The 17455-nt window shown below is 35.6% G+C and overlaps 1 protein-coding gene across 1 annotated transcript in view; it reads left to right on the forward strand.

Annotated features, from left to right (window-relative positions):
- Positions 1-17455, forward strand: part of LOC127425911 (pappalysin-1-like) — a 224140-nt gene extending 206685 nt beyond the window's left edge. Inside the window, exon 23 of the mRNA XM_051672227.1 lies at positions 11993-17455. Within this exon, the coding sequence (XP_051528187.1) occupies positions 11993-12097 (105 nt within the window). The 3' untranslated portion in view covers positions 12098-17455. The remainder of the gene's footprint in view (positions 1-11992) is intronic.

Raw genomic sequence — 17455 nt, forward strand, 5'->3', positions numbered from 1 at the left:
TCTTCTCAAACATTTCTTTAGGAAAACACTTGTTGTCAATTCCTTCAGTGCTGTACTTCAGTCGTTTGTTTGCAGAATGTCATTTACACTGTAGTTTCAGATTAAGAAGCTCCAAGTGCTGACACATTCAAATTCCTTTGAACTTTAAAGAGGTCATGAATTGCTCTTTTTTTAATAGTTTTTATGTTCCATAAGATCCACTGATAATGTTAGTAACATTTTGTTTGTTTTTTGGCATTAAAGGAGACCTATTATGCCCTTTTTTACAAGATGTAATATAAGTCTCAGGTGTCCCCAGAATGTGTCTGTGAAGTTTCAGCTCAAAATACTCCACGGATCATTTATTATACCATGTTGTAAATTCCTCTGGGTGGAATCAAAAACACGCTGTTTTCGTGTGTGTCTCTTTAAATGCAAATGAGCTGCTGCTCCCCGCCCCCTTTCCGGAACAGGGTTGTGCCTTTACAGCTTGTGCTTCGGATACTATAGCAACAACAAATCAGAAACAATATGGCTGACACCGTAAATACCGGAGTGTTTTCAGCCATTTAGCAACGATGGATGAGCAACACAAAAATATACTGTAATGACATTAGCTATGTGCTATAACGAGACATGACATTTTAGGGGGTTGTCTTGCATAATGTGATTTGCAAACATTCACAAAATATAAAGTGCGATACTTACATCTTCAGGATATAAAGCTGGAACACGAACAGTTCCATTTTGCGCTGCACGCGCTGGCACTACTACTGCCACCATAAACTATCAAACAGTGATGACATTTGAAATATTCATGAATGGAACTGTTTACTTAATGTTTTGCATTGGGTCTAAGTGTTTTTAACTGCCCCATCCTTCAATAATAGTTCCTTTGCAAAGCTTGAATCATTTAATGACTGGTTCACATGCAATCCACGCTGAAATGGGGGCCTGGGTAGCTCAGTGGTAAAAGACGCTGGCTACCACCCCTGGAGTTCACTAGCGTGTTGAGTGACTCCAGCCAGGTCTCCTAAGCAACCAAATTGGTCCGGTTGCTAGGGAGGGTAGAGTCACATGGGGTAACCTCCTCGTGGTCGCTATAACGTGGTTCGTTCTCGGTGGGGCATGTGGTGAGTTGAGCGCAGATGCTGCGGTGGATGGCGTGAAGCCTCCACACGCGCTATGTCTCCGTGGCAACGCACTCAACAAGCCACGTGATAAGATGCGTGGGTTGATGGTCTCAGATGCGGAGGCAACTGGGATTCATCCTCCACCACCCAGATTGAGGCGAATCATTACACGACCACGAGGACTTAAAAAGCACACTGGCAATTGGGCATTCCAAATTGGGTGAAAAAGGGGGAAAAAACACATCCACATGACGTACATACATTGTCCAAAATGTTAGCACACCAATTTCAAGGGTGGAAAAGACTGAACAAATATGCAGCTTCAAGTAAATATCAACATGAAAATTATTTTTTCATGCGAGTCCTTGTGAGCTATTCTGACACTGTGCTAGCCCTCCATTTGGAAATATATATTGCACTTTATTGCTTTGGATTTCTTTTTTTAAACCTTTAAAATTGTATTGGAAAATGTAGAAAGGGTCTTAGGTTTTATAGCCTCATTTCAGTGAAATATGTGTTTTGAATCAAAACAGTGTTCTTTTAAAGGAGGACAAATGTCCTAACAAATGACAAATGGTCAGACATGACTTAAAAAATTTATTGAACAAATGACCTAAAGCACCCAAACAAGCCTTTTAAAAACTGTAAAGACATTGATTATTTATGAATAACCTTTGAACTTACCATATTGTCATATGTATGCCTTGCGACCCTATATAAGATAAGCAGGTAAAGTAAATGGATGAATGGACACATGTATGGGCAATGTGATTTCATTAGTATTCGTAGGTATTCATATGTAAAGTGGGTTTTAGCACAAAAATTCACTAAATTCACTTTCCATAAAGTCATCATTAATGTACTTGTATAACTATTTTTAGAGAAGTACTGTAATTAGTAATTTGTGGTTGATTACTATTTTGAGTAAATTACCACTGTTGATAGCACACACATGCAGAACAAATTAAAATGACACACACACATGCACAAATCAGTGAATGTGTGAAACATGATATTGTTACACTGTAACATAGGTGGTGTTTCACTTATATTTCATTCTTGTTGAGCTCTGATGGTAATTCAATTCAGCCATACAAAGAGTGCAACGACTGAAGTTTTCTTAGTCCCATCTGGAATTGATTCATACATTTACCACTATAAAGGTCTTTCTCAAACAATGTTTTTCCACCATTTACTAATAAATGAGAGTTCCGCTATGGGATTGCGTCTGAGTAGCTTGGTCACCTGTGTCCATAGCCTCACAAAGGTTCTGGAAAATCCAGTTACAATTAATCGTCAGAAATTCTTAAAGATTTGTACGTCTCTAAAGTTGTACATACAAAAAAGGGTTTATGGTCTAGATGCAGTAAATATGCTGTCATATGTCTGTCTAAATGTACAAAAATGTTTTTGTGCACTCAACCCGGTCTCATGACAAGTTGTAATAATAAGATTTCACAAAGATGGTGAAATCGTAAGACATTGTACGAGTTGTCTCGTTGACTCTTATAGAGGAAAAAAAAAAATAAACAAACCAACAAACTGTTATTAGGATTTTTCTTAACTTTAACCCCAAACCTAAACATAAGCATAAAGTGTAACCCCTTAGCCAAACCCTAAACAATTATTCTAATAGGAAAATAACTTTAGTGTACCACAGGTTATTGACATACATCAGTCGTTTGTATTGCATAAATAAATATGGGACGAGGAACCAAATTTGTTCACAGATGTTTCCTTTCTTAAAGTGTTGGAAAGGAGGCTTGATGCTTGTATTGTATCAATTTGAAATTCTGTTTGTTAAATTGTTGGTGTCAGTGGAATTGAAAGTTGCAACTTTTTCAATGATATCTTACGATTTTGCCATCGTGTACAGATGAGTTCTCATAAGACTGTTCTGGTACACTGAACCTATGAATACCTTGGAATACTAATAAGATAATTCTGGTATGGGATATTCCTTACACTGAGGAGCCACAACCAGTGTCATTAAAACAATCAAACCATCAAGTTAGTACTACACTATCAAAAAACAGTATCTTAATGGTCTTGTAAGACATTTGAGAATAAAGTCCCCCCGACTCCTTTGGGGGCCAGCCTACAGTTGCGGGGGCAAAAAACGTGTCTCTAACCTTTTATAAGACATAATTACCAAGGTATTCCAGACTTGCCATGCAATGTTTGTGGCCATAAAATCTCATCTCCAAACGAGCTTTTTAGTTTTCCAAATTATTTCCTTTCCTTGTTATCCTATTCTGGCTATTAATGAGAAAAGTGGTCATAAAGTGGCAACTAAACATGTTGGGGGGGGGGGGGTTGAGGGGAGGCCTTGTTGCTTCAACTAAAAACAGGACTTTCATAACAAGGTTTCCCCCATTGCTGAGACTGAAGGCTGCGGCCCACATGACTGCACCCCCTGCAGGTTTAACGGTTTAAGCACACAAGTGCCAGTTTGGACTCGGCATGTTGTAGGTGCTTTCAAAGCAGTAATACAGTGGGCCCTTGATGATAAAACAAATGAGATGTCTTGACCCCACCCTTATTTTATGTGAAAAGAAGCAGACATCAAATAAAAAATTGTCTGGCAGTGACATCAATCATTGTTTGATGTAAATACTAAAATAATTGTATGTACCAAACAGTTCGGACTTTGACCTGAGTTTTTAGATTTTAGATGTGAGAGACAGTGTTGGTGGTTGGTAGGAACGGATTACAAGTCATCTGCATTGCATAATCAGATTACAAAAATCAATTTGGAAAACATAATTTTAAAATGTGTGAAATCAGATTACAATTACTTTTATGGATTACATGATTACATTTTTGACTACGGTACAATAACTATTGTGTAATATACTCATTATGCACCTAGATACAGTACATGTACATTTCATTTACATGGACTTTTCATTTCTGTTTTAAATTAAGTCTCTAAATGTATTAGTTTTTTTTGCACCCTGCATAAAAAATAAATGTGTTCTGGATAACATATACTATTAGTTTTCATTTATTTATATTTACATATATTCATTTGGCAGACACTTTTATGCAAAGCAGCTTACGAAAGAGGAAAACATAAGCGAATCATCATAAAGAAGACAGTGGTACGAAAAGTGCTATATTACAAAGTTTCACTAGCATCAGAATAGTAATAATTTTTTTATTTTTAGTGACTGATTAAAAAAAAATTTTTAGCCATTTTTTGAAGACAGAAACTGAATCAGCTTCACAGATGGAGTTGGGAAGGTCATTCCACCAATGATGAAGCTGAAAGTCCGGGAAAGTGTTTTGGTGCCTCTTTGTGTTGGTACAACAAGGTGACGTTCCTTAGCCGACCGCAGGCTTCTAGTGGGCGCGTAGCTCTGCAGAAATGATTTTAGGTATGTTGGAGCAGACCCAGTGACTGTTCTGTATGCCAGCATCAGAACCTTGAACTTGATACGTGCATCAACCAGCAGTCAGTGAAGAGAGACAAGGAGTGGTGTAACATGTGCTCTCTTTGGTTCATTAAAGACCAGACGTGCTGCTGCATTCTGGATCATTTGCAGGGGTCTAATTGCACATGCAGAGAGGCCTGCAATGAGAGCGTTACAGTAGTCCAGTCTAGTTATGACAAGTGACTGAAGTTGTGTGGCATGTTCAGAGAGGAAGGGTCTTATCTTCCTGATATTGTAGAGTGTAAACCTACATGATACTGCGGTCTTTGAGATGTGGTCTGTGAAATTTAATTTGTTATCGATGGTTACCCTGATTTCTGACTGTTTTGGAAGGCGTTACTGTAGTTTTCACGGTCGCTGAGAAAAACAAAAGGTGTTTAATGTTTACTAATGTTTAATGAAAGAGTGTTAAATGGTATGTAATACATTTCAAATTAATTATTAGATTTAATAAAACATGCAATAAATAATCCAACAGTAGTCAGACTGGATTACCTAAAAGTGTAATCTAAAATATTATGTTACCGACTACAATTTTTTCATGTAATTTGTAATACGTACCAGATTACATTTCAGAAGTACTCTACTCAACATTGGCAAGAGAGACCCAGCATGTCCACAAGGGAGCGTGAATCTTCACGATCAGTTTCTGTTGATGCCATGCAGTTTGCTTCACTTAGTTCAGTATGCAGTATGGCACCTTACAGCAGCGCCTTTGACTGCACAGAGAAATGCTGGTTTCAGAGTTTGTGCCTATGGCAACCTCCTTCATTAATTGTGGGAAACAATAGGAATGCACACATAAACAAAATATAATGATATATGGATCTAAAGTATTGATTCAATATTGTTAGATAAATAAATGTGATATAAATATATGATTGTGTCGGCTCTAAAGATAGCTGTCAGGGCAGCACAATTATGAAAAAATCATAATTGTCGTTATTTCTGTTGATATTGTAATTGCAATTAATTTTGATTAATAGAATTTACTTTACAATAGAACACTTTACAATAAAGTTCCATTTGTTAACATTAGTTAACAACATTAGTTAACATGAACAAACAATGAACAACTTTTACTGCATTTATTTATCTTGGTTAATTTTAATTTCAACATATAGTAATACATTTTTAAAATCATATGTTGCAATGTGCTATGAACTAACATGAACAATGAACAATTATATTTTTATTAACTAGCATTAATAAATTTGAATACAATACATGCTGTGTCTGTGTGTGTGTGTGTGTATATATATATATATATATATATATATATATATATATATATATATATATATATATATATATATACAGTATATTGTTCACTGTAGTTTAATGATACCTAATGCATTAGCTTGTGTTAACAAATGGAACCTTATTGTAAAGTGTTACCAAATTTACATTAAAATACTTATTTTGGGTGGATCAACTGCATGTCATAATTTTATGTGGGCTGCAGATCCAAAACAATGCTAGAACTGTTTCTGAATTACTTTATAGCTGTTTTATCAGTACATAAAGAATGTGCCTAAACAGTCAACTTCACAATGGGCTATTTAGAGGCATGAAAACAAAACTGTTATTCAAATTTGTAATAAATTACACACAGAAGCGAGCAATGGATTTGTCTGTGATTGGTTACAATGCTCAACTACTGAAAAAACACGTTAATTATTTATTTGATTAATTGTGCAGCCCTAGTAGTTCGTCTCTTATAGTTCAAGATTCATCCATTGTTCGTATAAATGCGAAGGTGAAGGGCAAAATGTGTTATCGTTCAACTTCATTCAACTTCTGCCTCAGTTTTGAATGTAGTAAATCAAGGTTAATGGTCTTACAAAAGACGTGGTCTATATGAGCCCATAGCGGAGCCCCACTGCAGAACAACATTATGCCGCGGTCTGTTCTGGAAGACTCCATCTGCACCCCGATCCCCAGCCTCCTCATACTATTTCCTCTTAACCGCAGACTGACACATACATGCATTCTGCCTGGTGCTCTGCAGAGATGGGGGGGGTCAGGGCCGTGACGTACATGGTCTGTCAGGGAACTTTTGTGTGTGTGTGTCTGTGTGTGTGCTGAACTGGTCTCTGCCCCACGCTGACATTCCCAGCCGCACTCAGGGTGCCCTCGATGAGCCACAGATGTGGCAGCTGGCCCAGCCACCCTAGGGTCAAGGGCAGAGGAAACCATGTCAAATTTGCCACCCACCATCTCAGTCTGATGGCGACATAAAGAGAGAGAGCGTGCTACAGTAGAACTGTGAAAGCTTGCGAGGAGTGGAGATGGGAGGGAAGAAAAGGGGGGAAAGTTTGAGGTTATGTAAAGTTCTAGAGGAAAAAAATGAAAGTGTGCCGTACCTTACCCTCATGAGGGTGGTGAGGAAAAAGTCTCTTCTATAAAGTATTCCATGCTGGAAAAAACTGCTTAAACCAGCCTATGGCTTTACATTACTTTACATTTATTCATTTGGCAGACGCTTTTATCCAAAGCGACTTACAAAAGAGGAAAACATAAGCGAATCATCCTAAGCTTATGGCTTAGCTGGTCTCCCACCCTGACCAAGCTGATTAGACTGGTCTGATGGTTTTAGAGGGGTTTTGGACACTTGTCTGTTGTACAGCAGAGTCTTGCAGTTTTTTCAGCTTCTCGTGTCACATTTTTTTAAGACAACATGTCAAATTCGAGTACAATTTTTGACACATCAATGTCAGTTTTAAAACAATGAACCAGTCAGATCATTCTGAGGATGGAATAAGCATTTGGACAAGTGAATTGTTTATATTATTAGCATTCATATTAGGGATTTAATCCACCTACCGTATTAACACACCTTTTGTTTACTTCCGTTGTGCTCTAGTCTAGCTGTTTATAATGCAAGGACGCATCCTTTGTGGAAAACCCCACAGGCTGTTTTTTTTAAGCACTGTTAGCAAAACTAGAATAAAGCCAATCTGAATGTGGTGAAAAGAAAAGGAAGGCACATGGTTTAACAGGAAATGCCACACAGAGGTGGTTTTGATATGTGTCCGATTCATCCTTGTAAAGGCTTCATATGTAAAGCTCTGAAAAGCACTGTTTACATAAACATGCTTGTTTCCATGTCATTACGGTAAATGCCATTTCTGTCTGGTTTACTGAACTTCTAGCTGATGAGTGCAGTTTTCTTTTGTGTGTTGATGTATTTCTTATTGAAACAAAGTTTAAAGGAGACATATCAGGGCTCATCCCCTTTTTCAAAATAGCCAGTAGTCTTTAGTTTATGTCCCAGCCATGAAACATGATATGCTACTTGCTATTGCTGTTGTGACTGGGACATTTTATTAGACAAAAATTACATCTCTTAGTGCTAGATGAGTCATTCATATTTTTGGTCTATTTTCCTGGAAGAGAAAAACTGTTATTTTTAAATTCGTTTTTAGGGGCCAAGCACCAAAGGTGCATAAGGACACATTGTATCTGTTCGTTTTATTCTTATTGGGGGTTCAAGAATAGGTTGCACTTACATTTATGCTAATGTCTTTTGGACCAAGTGGCCTTGAAACTATTTTTTTTTTTTTTACTTTGATAACTTGGCATAACCAAATGGAAACGAATGCCAGGTTTCAGTTTCTGACAATATCAGATTCAATTATACCCCATTTAGAATAATCTTTAAAAAATAAAAATCCTTTTTTTCTTGCCCTGCCAGAGCATTCATCGGATCTTCACCAAATTTGGCACAGGTCATCTTCTGACCATGTTGGCAAAACATATTAAAAGCTTTTTGATATAACAAATATTTTGCATGTAACGCATCAACAAATTTGCTGATGAGAATCTGTGCAATTTTGGGACAGCACCACCTACTGTTCATGCAATATGAATTTTTTTTTATTTTTGCTTAACCTATGATTAAATGCACCTAACCTCATGAGACTGCCCATTCCTCGGGCCATACAGATTACAGTAACACCAATTTTTCCAACATCGGACATTTTACATATCAGCCATATTGAGTTTCCATAGTAAAAACTACATTTTTGCTAAATTAGTTTTATGTGCCTCGTTCTACATATCACTGCAGTTTTCTGGTGAAATAAACACTAGAGGTGCTAAAAGAACGAGTTTTATTTACTTTATTCAAATAGTGTAAATCAAACATGGCAGAAACACTTATTTCACAATAGTAACTTATTACATCAAAACTCTTTTACTGTGACACATGATTTGAAAGAAGATACATTTTAACACTTGAATTACATAACCAACTACATTTACAAGCTTATTCATACATGACTGACTTGCACAGTTGCATAGCTGATAGAGCATCGGACTTTGAACGCTGAAGACCGGAGTCGACACGTGAGCCGAAAGTGTCATAGAAGCACCACGAAATGACATGGCTGCTTCAGATATTGTATTTTTCATGCCCCGTTTGCTTTCCACGACACTATCAATTAGGTTTAGTTGTCTGGTTTAGGGTAAGGATGTCTGTTTTGTTCACCTCACATTTGCTTTTTAGGTCACTATTGGTTAGGTTTCAGTTAAAGGTTTGGTAGGTAGTTTTTTTTTTTTTTTTTAAAACTCCATAGAGCATAAACCTTAAAAGCTCATTTATTTGGGAGAACATTAAACGTAGTAAATGTTTTAGCACCCCTTCGTGGATATTTCACCTTGAAACTGAAGCAAAACTAGTACTGAACCAAGTCATTTCATTTTGCAAAAATGTTGCCACAGTCACGCAACTTTCATGAGAGCAGTCTTAGCAACAACAAAACTTTAAAAAAAATAAATAATAAATAGATGTCTTGGGCCATACAGAACACAAAGATGGTTCAATGACGTGACATTATATATATATATATATATTTATATATTTATATATATATTTATTTATATACAGTTGAACTCAGAAGTTTACATACACCTTAGCCAAATACATTTAAACTCAGTTTTTCACAATTCCTGACATTTAAACGTAGAAAACATTCCCTGTCTTTGGTCAGTTAGGATCACTACTTTATTTTAAGAATGTGAAATGTCAGTATAATAGTAGAGAGAATGATTTATTTCAGCTTTTATTTCTTTCATCACATTCTCAGTGGGTCAGAAGTTTACATACACTTTGTTTGTATTTGGTAGCATTGTCTTTAAATTGTTTAACTTGGGTCAAACATTTTGGGTAGCCTTCCACAAGCTTCTAACAATAAGTTGCTGGAATTTTTACCCATTCCTCCAGACAGAACTGGTGTAAAAGAGACAGGTTTGTAGGCCTCCTTGCTCACACATTCTTTTTCAGTTCTGCCCACAAATTTTCTGTCGGATTGAGGTCAGGGCTTTGTGATGGCCATTCCACTACCTTGACTTTGTTGTCCTTTTTTGCCATTTTGCCACAACTTTGGAGGTATGCTTGGGGTCATTGTCCATTTGGAGGACCCATTTGTGACTGAGCTTTACCTTCCTGGCTGATGTCTTGAAATATTGCTTCAATATATCCACATAATTTTCCTTCATCATGTTGCCATCTATTTTGTGAAGTGCGCCAGTCCCTCCTGCAGCAAAGCACCCCCACAACATGATGCTGCCAACCCCTTGCTTCACGGTTGGGATGGTGTTCTTCGGCTTGCAAGCCTCACCCTTTTTCCTCCAAACATAACGATGGTCATTATGGTTCAAACATTTTGAACACTATTCAAAAATACTTAGTCTCATTAAAAGCTGAAATTCTAAAAAAATTGACATGAGAAGACAGAATATTTTTTTTATTAATATTTCTTACAAAATAAACTGAAAAAGTTGTTTAATATCTGAAGAATTTTGTCCACCAAATCAGTCATATTTTAAAGTCATGTGTAAGCAACATGCAATTAGCCAAAAAAAAAAAAAAAAAAGTCTAAAGAACTCGTCTCTGTTTTAAGTAAAAATAATTAAAAAAATAAATAAAAATCCGACATTTTGACATTTTTATGAAAATGCATATTTTGTTCAGGTCATGTGGTGTAACCCTGGTGTAAACTTTATATTCTTCACTCAAAAATGCATTATATTTGTAAAAATATTATTAGGTGTCTTTTACTACTATGAACTAACAATAAAATACATACAATACAATGTACTTATTGTGTAACGTGCTACATGTTGTTCTGTAAAATTCTCACATGGATCACATTTGCTGCTACTGATGTTGAGGTACGAGTAGATTTAGGAGTAGGGGTTAGTGTTTAGGGTTAGGGTTAGGGTTGGGGAAGGGTTAGGGTTAGGTTTAGGTTTAGGGGTAAGTTTAACAGTGTAACTACAGATGTAATTAAATGCATGCACTTTAAATGTAAGTACAATGCAACAACACATATCTTCATAATAATGTATTGTATCAAATGCTTTAGTACATAGTAATTAAAGACACCTAATATAAAGTGGGTCCAAATATTTTTTACCTTGAAAAATGTTTTTTAAAACTTCTTTTTCTTTTAAATTGATGATTACATTTTTTACACTCTCATGTGTTCAAGGTGCAAGAAAATTACATTAAGACCTCTTACTTGATGTGTAAAGTCATTAAGATTTTTTAAATATTTCTCATTTTTTCACTTTGGACAACCTTATTTGTCAATGACCATGGTACCAATATTGCCATGGTTGCCATATCTTCCTACAATGTTTATTGCATCTTCACCAAATTTTGTGTCAGATCATCTTCAGATGTTGCTGGTCAAAATGTATTAAAAGATTTTTGATATACCGAACCATTCTCTTTTAACACTTATAGGTGACTTTCAAGAGTACACTAGCATAGAGTTGGCTACAAAGCAAACATAGTGTAACCTAAAAGCCATTAAAAGCACATTTTGATTTCATGTTTTTTTTTTTAACCACAACCAGACTTCATCTGACTTAATACTGATTTCATTCACTTTGGCCCTGACTCAAACCCTTACCTGCTTGCAGGTTTATGGCACAACAAGACAGGATATTAATGTTTAATAGATTGTATTAATGTTATGCAAGTAAATACTTAAATTACAAAATCTGCTTTGTTGTGCACAGGGATCATTTCACATTTTAATTCACATCATGATCAAATCAGTCTGTTCAGCTGCTTAAACTACAGACAAATTGTTATATGGATACACAAATGCAAACAGCACATATGGTCCTGGTTTTGAGCAACTGAAGATGCATCTTATCCTGCAAAGCAGCTGAAGCCTGCCCTGAGGGAGGCCACATTGGTGTCAGTGACGCACTGCCAGCGGTCAATTGTCAAACTACATTAAAATTCTATTTTCAATCCACCCAAGGGAACATCAATTTTTCAAGTCATTGACAATTCCAGAGCATGTCTTGACCAGTTGTTGCAGATATTGTCAAGCTGTCATTTGATTGTTACTCAGAACATTTATCATATGATCAGGGTTGTGTTTAATAATACACAAACATTCATTTCTTTTCTCCTCCAAGGTGATCCCATTCCCAATGTCTTGCGATATCCGGAGAGAATGCGCCTGCCGGGACCCCAAGGCCTTGGAGAAACAAAAGGGCGAGCACCTGCACTCGCTGGGCTGAAACACTCCACCGAGCCTGCGCACGGACTGGGATATTCTTCCCATATATGCTGCTGCTTCACAGGTGTACCTCTCCACTCATAGCTGTTCACCCTTTCAAAATCCAGTCTACCTGCTGTGTCCTATGTTTGGAAATGGATCTTAATCCCATGACCCCAGAAAGGACCAAAGCGGGTTTAAATATTTTTGCCATCTGTAGAAGAACCAACGTCTCATATTGACCTCCATAACATAAAAGAAAAGCACGCACACAGACATCTTGATTGAACCACTCTTTTTTTTTTTTTTTTTTTTTGCATTAAGACCAAAGGCAGAAAAATTCAAACAAATATAATCTCAATAGAAGGCAAACATATGTGACCTTAATTTGTCAGGAACGGTAATGGCGTATCTTCCCTCTCTCTTCTCCTGTTGGGAGTATGCCCTTTAACCTTGGGGAAGCGGACATGGTTCCGAAACACAGGTAAAGGACTGTACAGCTGGGTGGATACTAATCACATGATCACAGGTTGTTTAAAAGGACAGTTTTAGACTAATCACTGATTCTCTGGATGTACCTGGATCAAAGCCACCAGAAAGGGGATGGCCAAACCACAGGTCCCATCGCAGGCTATTTACTTTCTGTGAAATAAATGTGATTTGTGGTTAATTTTAATCAATAGTTGCTTGAGAGAGAGCACAGACAGATCAGTGCATAAATGCGACGAGAATGAAATTGGTTTGGTTAGCATGGCTGCTGTTGTTGCTGCTACGATTGCTGCTAATTAGTCAAACAACAGACAACAGTAATCTGCAGGCCGTGATGTAGTGTGTCAAATAGTCAGTCTGCCTTAACACTTACCTCTGATCAATATCTATATGTCAATTAACTCTAAGACCTCCCAATCACAGCACTGGGCCAGTGCAGAATTGTAACATGTCTGGTCGGAACGTATTATTAATATCTAGCGTTCAAGAATATATCATTGTGCTTAAGATTGGATGTTAAGTATACACATTCTCCTTAACGTAGAAACCATCATCATGGACATTATATTTAATTTAAATAGTTAGTTCAGCCACAAATTAAAATTTTCATCATTTATTCACCCTCTGTATGCTGTTATTTAGCTATTACTATGAAAAATATGATTATAAGTTGTGGAAAATTAAAGGAAAAGTGTGTAGAATCTTCACACAGCTTTTTCCACACCATGACTTTTCATAGTGACCACGACTGCCAAGCTCCAAAAAAAAAAAAATAAATAAACAAATAAACAAATAAAAAACAAGTATTATAAGAACAGTCCACTTGACTATTTAATGTAATCGGGAAGATTTTCAGCAAATAACGACCTAGATTCTGATCTGTTCCTCACACAAATCTGTTGTATGGCCTCAGAAGACTTGTTTTTGTATGGAAAAAAGGAGCATGATGATTCTTCAAAATGTCTTAGTTTCTGTTCCAAAAATAACAGCATGTTCTGGAACAATATGAGGAAATAATAACAGATTTTTCACTTTTGGTGAACTATTACTTTTTAAATCAGATTTCCAGCACTAATTAGTTAAAATCAAGACAAATTAAGAGAATGATTTAATTCACACTGATTACATGATAGAATGTAATCTATGATGTAGATAAACAGAGATTTGTGGATGGGTTGGGTTCTTTCACACTGGGTTAAGTTGGGACAGTGTATCTCAAAAATTGTAAACTAACATCAAATACAGTATAAGAATCTCAGAGAATTGTTTGCCAGTCAAACACACTTTTTTCTAAAGAGTATATAACCGTATATGTGCCAACTTAACCACAATTAAGTGTTGCTGGCCTCTTTGAAACTGAACTTAAAATGTTATGGGCACACTTTCTTGTGCCTCGAATGAGCTGCCAATATACTTTTCTCTGATAATCTCACTTTTAAAAATCGATATAAAAACGTACTTTAGCAACCAAAACTGTGTATAATATTTGGCTACCAACTGTGAACATTTCAAACAAGCATCCCCCATCATGTCCTTAGTCACTATGTCTATGGAACTGTGCATTTGTCTATACTGATGTTCCCTTGTGTGGGCAGTACTCAATTAAAATGCCACAAGGTGTTCGATCAATATCACTTCTCCAGTGAGCAAAGCTTTAAGACTTGTGGAAAAGAAGATGTGCAATGCTGTCAATCTATGTTCACGCTAAATAATATTGTGGTAATCCTTTGAGAGTGTAATGCCACGTGCAAAACCTCACGCTTGTACAGAACAACTGCATCACTAAACACCAAACTTTCTGATAGGCTTCATCTTTGTATTATTAGTGTGATTGGGCCAAGGCTGGAGAAAAGGTTTAACATATTGCTCCTAGTACATTGGACCCAGAAAACACTTTTCATGGCATGGAAAACATGCCAAGGCATTAAGGTTTGTTTTGCCTGAGGTTTTAATAATCAATTGTAGATGTATGATAATTAAAATATAGCTTTGCCATTTATGATTAAGAAAAAAAAAAGACCTGGAAGAAAGTCAGACAACCATATCATTATATGCATAAAGACTTCCTAATGAGAGGACAAAGTCGATAGTTACTTTTTATTGTGCTTGTAGTGTCAAAGGTGCATTTTATGTCATGTATATTTAAAAAAAAAAAAAAAAAAACAACATCTTATGTACCAGTAGTCAGTATTTGTGTTAATGACCTCAGTTGCTGCACTTTCGGGTAGCCCATTAAAAGAAAGTCAAAATTTCTAAAATTGCTGCTATTGTACACCAGGTAAATTTAGGAGGGGAAAATTTTGGATTTTGTTTTTCTTCATGATATTATTATACACCTCTGTGATTATTGATCATTACTGTGGTTCCACTTGCTTTGTGAAACTTTCAAATGTGACATGTGGAATCATTGTAGATTTTATTGGATTTGAACAAAACTTTGGGATCATGGAAAACTGGCTTTAATATTTCTATAATTTAATGTGTGAAAAGACTTCAGATCTTTGTATATATCTATTTTGTGTAAGCATTTTTTTTTTATTTTTTTTTTATCTTTTCTGATACAAATGTATTTTTTTTAGTATTATTATTATTTGTTTCTTTGTTTTTATCAGCCATCTCATGTATTTGAGTTGGGTTGAAGGATCTTCTATTATGAAGGAACAACAGCATCCAAAGAAGAATAAAATATGTAGGAAATACTTCATAGACAAAAATAAAAATGCTGTATGAAATCAAATACTATACAATGCACGAGAGTACGAGAATTATAATTATACTGTATAAATATTTTGGTCATTATATTCCTGGGAGAACCAATGTATTATGATTCTATTACATGAAATGATGTAACTGTTATCAAGATACCAATAGTTGAAGATCAGTGACAGAGACTGATCAGCAAACACCAATTTGATTGACAGGGCTTGTGATTGAAAGGCCTGTTAGCCAATGCTTCCTCTTTTCTTGTTTATGTTCCGTCCACCGAGGCTAACTGCAGAAACGCACTGGCCAACTGCCTGATCTAACCTCCTGTTTCCCAGTTTTCCTTTCTTTGTTACTTGTCACTATGTACAGATCCACTATCCAAAATAGCTTAGTAGTAGAATTACACCAAATATTTAATCCCTATTTTAATGGTACACAATTCTACTCTAGACCTGTACCCTTTAGTTGTGGGATTAAAGGCATTTCCTGATTTGTTAAATGAAGTTTTCAATGGATGTTTGACACTCTACTGTAAGCACCATAGGATTTCTTGCTGTACCTCATGCCTGTAATGTTTGCTGCTTCCATATTTTGGTATTTTAGTGATTTGTGTCTATTTGCAACATATAATGGTGTAAATAGTAGAACTATTTATTAAGAGCATTATACTTTTTTAAGTTATATTATCATTCATGAAAGTTATTTGTACAATGGTTTATAAACATAAAAATTATTCTTTAGTTGTAGGGTCTCTTGCATTATTATTATTATTATTATTATTTTTTTTTTTTTATTTATTTTTTTTTTTCTGATTCAGTGCTCCAGTTGCAGAAAAAAAAAAAAAAAAATGTAATAGTAGAAGTAATAATATAAAATCTGGTTGTTGTAAGAAAAAGAAGAAAACAAATATAAAAATAACAAATATAAAAAAATATTAATTTGGAAAGTGCTTTTAATCAGCCTTTTATTTATTAACTTTCGAATTAACACTCACATTTTTTCAGTCACTTGAGCAGTAAACTGCACATTAATATAGAATGTTGTTCAGTCACACCTGGAAATGCCGCCATATTTGCAGTTGGGACACAATTGTAACTACAATGTTATAATAATGTAGTATGCATGTAACTACTTGTTAATAAAGTACATGTATTCTATGGCACAAGAGGATAATTGTATCATAAATTGCAGTAAAAAAAAAAAAAAAAAATCATAAACTTCTTGCCAGTTTGTACCAACAATTCCAAATGCCTCTTAAAATCCAGAAAAGCCAGGGCTGTTTGTCCAGGTGTCAGGAGTCTTAGTTTCTTCAGTCACAAGTAATCACTTAGGGAGTTTCTGGTCTTCAAAGTTGACCTATATATCTTTGAACAGTTTAGATGCCATTTAAATCGCAATCGAAATATGAATTCTCAAGCAGCTATCAATTATGAACATGTAAATTGTGATAACATGTAAACAGTTAATTAACTGTGCAAAACCTTGCACCATGGCATCAGCATTATAACATTAGCATCAAGCTTTGATCTTCAAGTGTCCTTTAATTTCCATTACAGTTCCTTCTCTTAAAACAGATAGATGTGTTTGTGCCTGTTAAAACCAATGTTTGATGTTGCTAATCACGTCTACTCCATGGTTATACTCTTTTTAACTAATAACATTGAAATATATATGACCGAAATCCAATATATCTCGATATTATGACCTTTGGTTGATTAATATAGTGTTTTTTTTTTGTTTTTTTGTGTACTGTACTAAAAGGCAACGGGAAACAGGAAGCCAACCGTATAATCTTTTCCAGTAGGGATTCACAATCCAGTGATGTCACCAGTGTGAATATAATTCCTTTTCAACAGAAAATGCAGTTTTGAATTCATCTGCTGTTTCTCAAAGGGGTACTGGTCTTCTAACACTGAATCAGTGTCCATACGCACTGGCTTCTTCTGATAGCTCCACTTTACTCATGCCATAAACAAGATGCACTTTTGGGCACATACCACACTTCATTGTGTTATACAGTATATGTTCCATGCTTTTGTTGTTTTCACAGTCATGTTTATACTTTGGTGCTCTAAATTATTGCAAACTTAACTGATGTATCATGATTTGAACGATCGAAGTGTTGAATGAGTAACTTTATTTCTCTGTCATGTATTGTGCATAAATAAAACACTGGTAACTTCAA

The sequence above is a fragment of the Myxocyprinus asiaticus genome, chromosome 3 (genome assembly GCF_019703515.2).
Source record: "Myxocyprinus asiaticus isolate MX2 ecotype Aquarium Trade chromosome 3, UBuf_Myxa_2, whole genome shotgun sequence".
Lineage (NCBI taxonomy): Eukaryota > Metazoa > Chordata > Actinopteri > Cypriniformes > Catostomidae > Myxocyprinus > Myxocyprinus asiaticus.